We start from the raw sequence: 1,756 nt of genomic DNA on the forward strand, positions 1-1,756 counted from the left end.
TGCGGTTGGGCGGGTGGCCGAAGCCCAGGTAGAGGTCGACGGGCAGGGGGGCATCGGGCTGCACGTGCACGAGCAGGGCGTCCTTTGCCGACGTGAGGTTCAGCTCCACGTGGAAGTGCTGGGCGCTGAGGTTGAGGCACGTGGGGAGCGGCGCCGCGGCCTCGTCCCGCCACAGCCCGACCTGCAGGGGCAAGTGCAGGCCAGGGCTGGGGCCCAGGGCCGGGGATGGGCCCCTCCAGGCAGTGCCCGCGGGGCCACACCTCAATCTCCTCGCGCAGGCCGTGCACGTCCAGGGCGCCATGGGCCGAGGTGAGGGAAACGCCGCCCACGCTGCTGATCTCCGTCCCGTCCAGGTGTTTGAAGGGGTTGAGGGCCAGGGCTGTGAGCTGCAGGCAAAGACACCCTGAGCTGCCCGCTCCAGGGGCAGCTGGCAGCACCGAGCCTACAGCCGCTCTGGGGCTTGCAGCACACACTGAGCTCGGTCTGGGGAGAGCGATAGGCCTGGGCACCGTGCGCCAGCCCACCTGGAGCTGCACCTCGAGGTGTGTGGGCAGGAACGTGGCCAGCACCGAGGCTGTCGGGAAGGTCACGTCCAGCGGGCGTGGCTGGGCCAGGCGGTGTGAACTTAGGGGCAGGCAAGTGATGCCACAGCTGCAAGGGAGGGACCAGGTCCATGCATGGCACCGGACCTCACCCCTTCCCAGACGTCCATGCTCCACCGCAGCACCCCGGTACCTGCTGAGCTGTGTTGCCACAGTGGGCGCGCTCACGGTCACAGGGGTCCCTGTGTTGTGGCTGTGCCACAGCATCGTCTGCACAAGGGGCAGCGCAGCCAGGGTGTCCTCCAGGGCCTGCAGCACGTGGCACCAAGAAGAGTGGTCACTGGCGCTGCCACAGGCGGCATCCGGCCGGTCCTCCCATCGTCGGGAGGCGTGAGGGAGAGCCCCAGCAGGGGCAGTGGGGCCAGGCGCTGCCAGAGGCTGGGCTGGAGGGTGTTCGCCCAGTCTGATGCCCCGTCCCAGCCCCTGGGACCTACCTGCTGCAAGGCTGAGCCAGGGGGGCCTGCGGTGGAGTCCAGCGCCATCAGGATGTTGCTGAAAGCCTGGAAGAGGGCGGTGGCAGCCGTGGTGGCGCTGCCGGCCGGGTGGCTGCTGTTGCAGGGTCCGGGAGTCTGCAGCAGCTGTGAGCTCAGGTGCAGGAGTGACGCGCTGGCCTCTCTCTGGGGACGTGGAGCTGGGTGGGTGGGGGGAGCTCGGGCAGCCAGGGCCCTGGAGCAGGCACCCCGCCCCAGCCCCCGCTGTACCTGTGACGCCGGGGACAGCAGCGGTGGTGCCTCCGTCAGGCGCTGGAGGATGCGGCAGGCTTGCTGCAGCTCCGGGAGGCAGCGGATGCCACGGACGGCCTGGCCAAAGCCCAGCACCGCATCCTCCACAGCCTACAGGGCCCGAGTACGTGGCTGGTCAGCCAGTGCTTGGGGCTGGGAGCAGCAGGGCTGGAGAGGCCCCCACCACCCCAGCTCCAGAGACCTGGCCAGGGAGAGCACGCGGGCTGCCGGCCCCTACCTGTGTTGCCAGCCCTGCCGGGAGGCTCTGGAGCAAAGCCCGAGGACTGAGCGTGAACTGGCCCAGGACAGAGCCGGGTGGGGGGGCCGGCAACCCTGGCGTGGCTGCTGGCACGCCCTGCCCTGGCCACGAGGAGGCGGGCACTTTGGGGGTGGGCCGCACGGTGAAGTGGGTCATGGGTGGGGGGGTGAGGC

The 1,756-nt window shown here is 70.4% G+C and overlaps 1 protein-coding gene across 1 annotated transcript in view; it reads right to left on the reverse strand.

Moving 5' to 3' along the window:
* Positions 1-1,569, reverse strand: part of PKD1L3 (polycystin 1 like 3, transient receptor potential channel interacting) — a 2,108-nt gene extending 539 nt beyond the window's left edge. The window contains exons 1-6 of the mRNA XM_019505237.1: positions 1,304-1,569; positions 1,037-1,219; positions 736-851; positions 525-651; positions 261-386; positions 4-181 (exon numbers count right to left, since the gene is read on the reverse strand). Of these exons, the coding sequence (XP_019360782.1) occupies positions 4-181; positions 261-386; positions 525-651; positions 736-851; positions 1,037-1,084 (595 nt within the window). The 5' untranslated portion in view covers positions 1,085-1,219; positions 1,304-1,569. The remainder of the gene's footprint in view (positions 1-3; positions 182-260; positions 387-524; positions 652-735; positions 852-1,036; positions 1,220-1,303) is intronic.
* Positions 1,570-1,756: the final 187 nt, after the last annotated feature.

The sequence above is a fragment of the Gavialis gangeticus genome, unplaced genomic scaffold (genome assembly GCF_001723915.1).
Source record: "Gavialis gangeticus isolate Ggan-Ray unplaced genomic scaffold, GavGan_comp1, whole genome shotgun sequence".
Taxonomy (NCBI): Eukaryota; Metazoa; Chordata; order Crocodylia; family Gavialidae; genus Gavialis; species Gavialis gangeticus.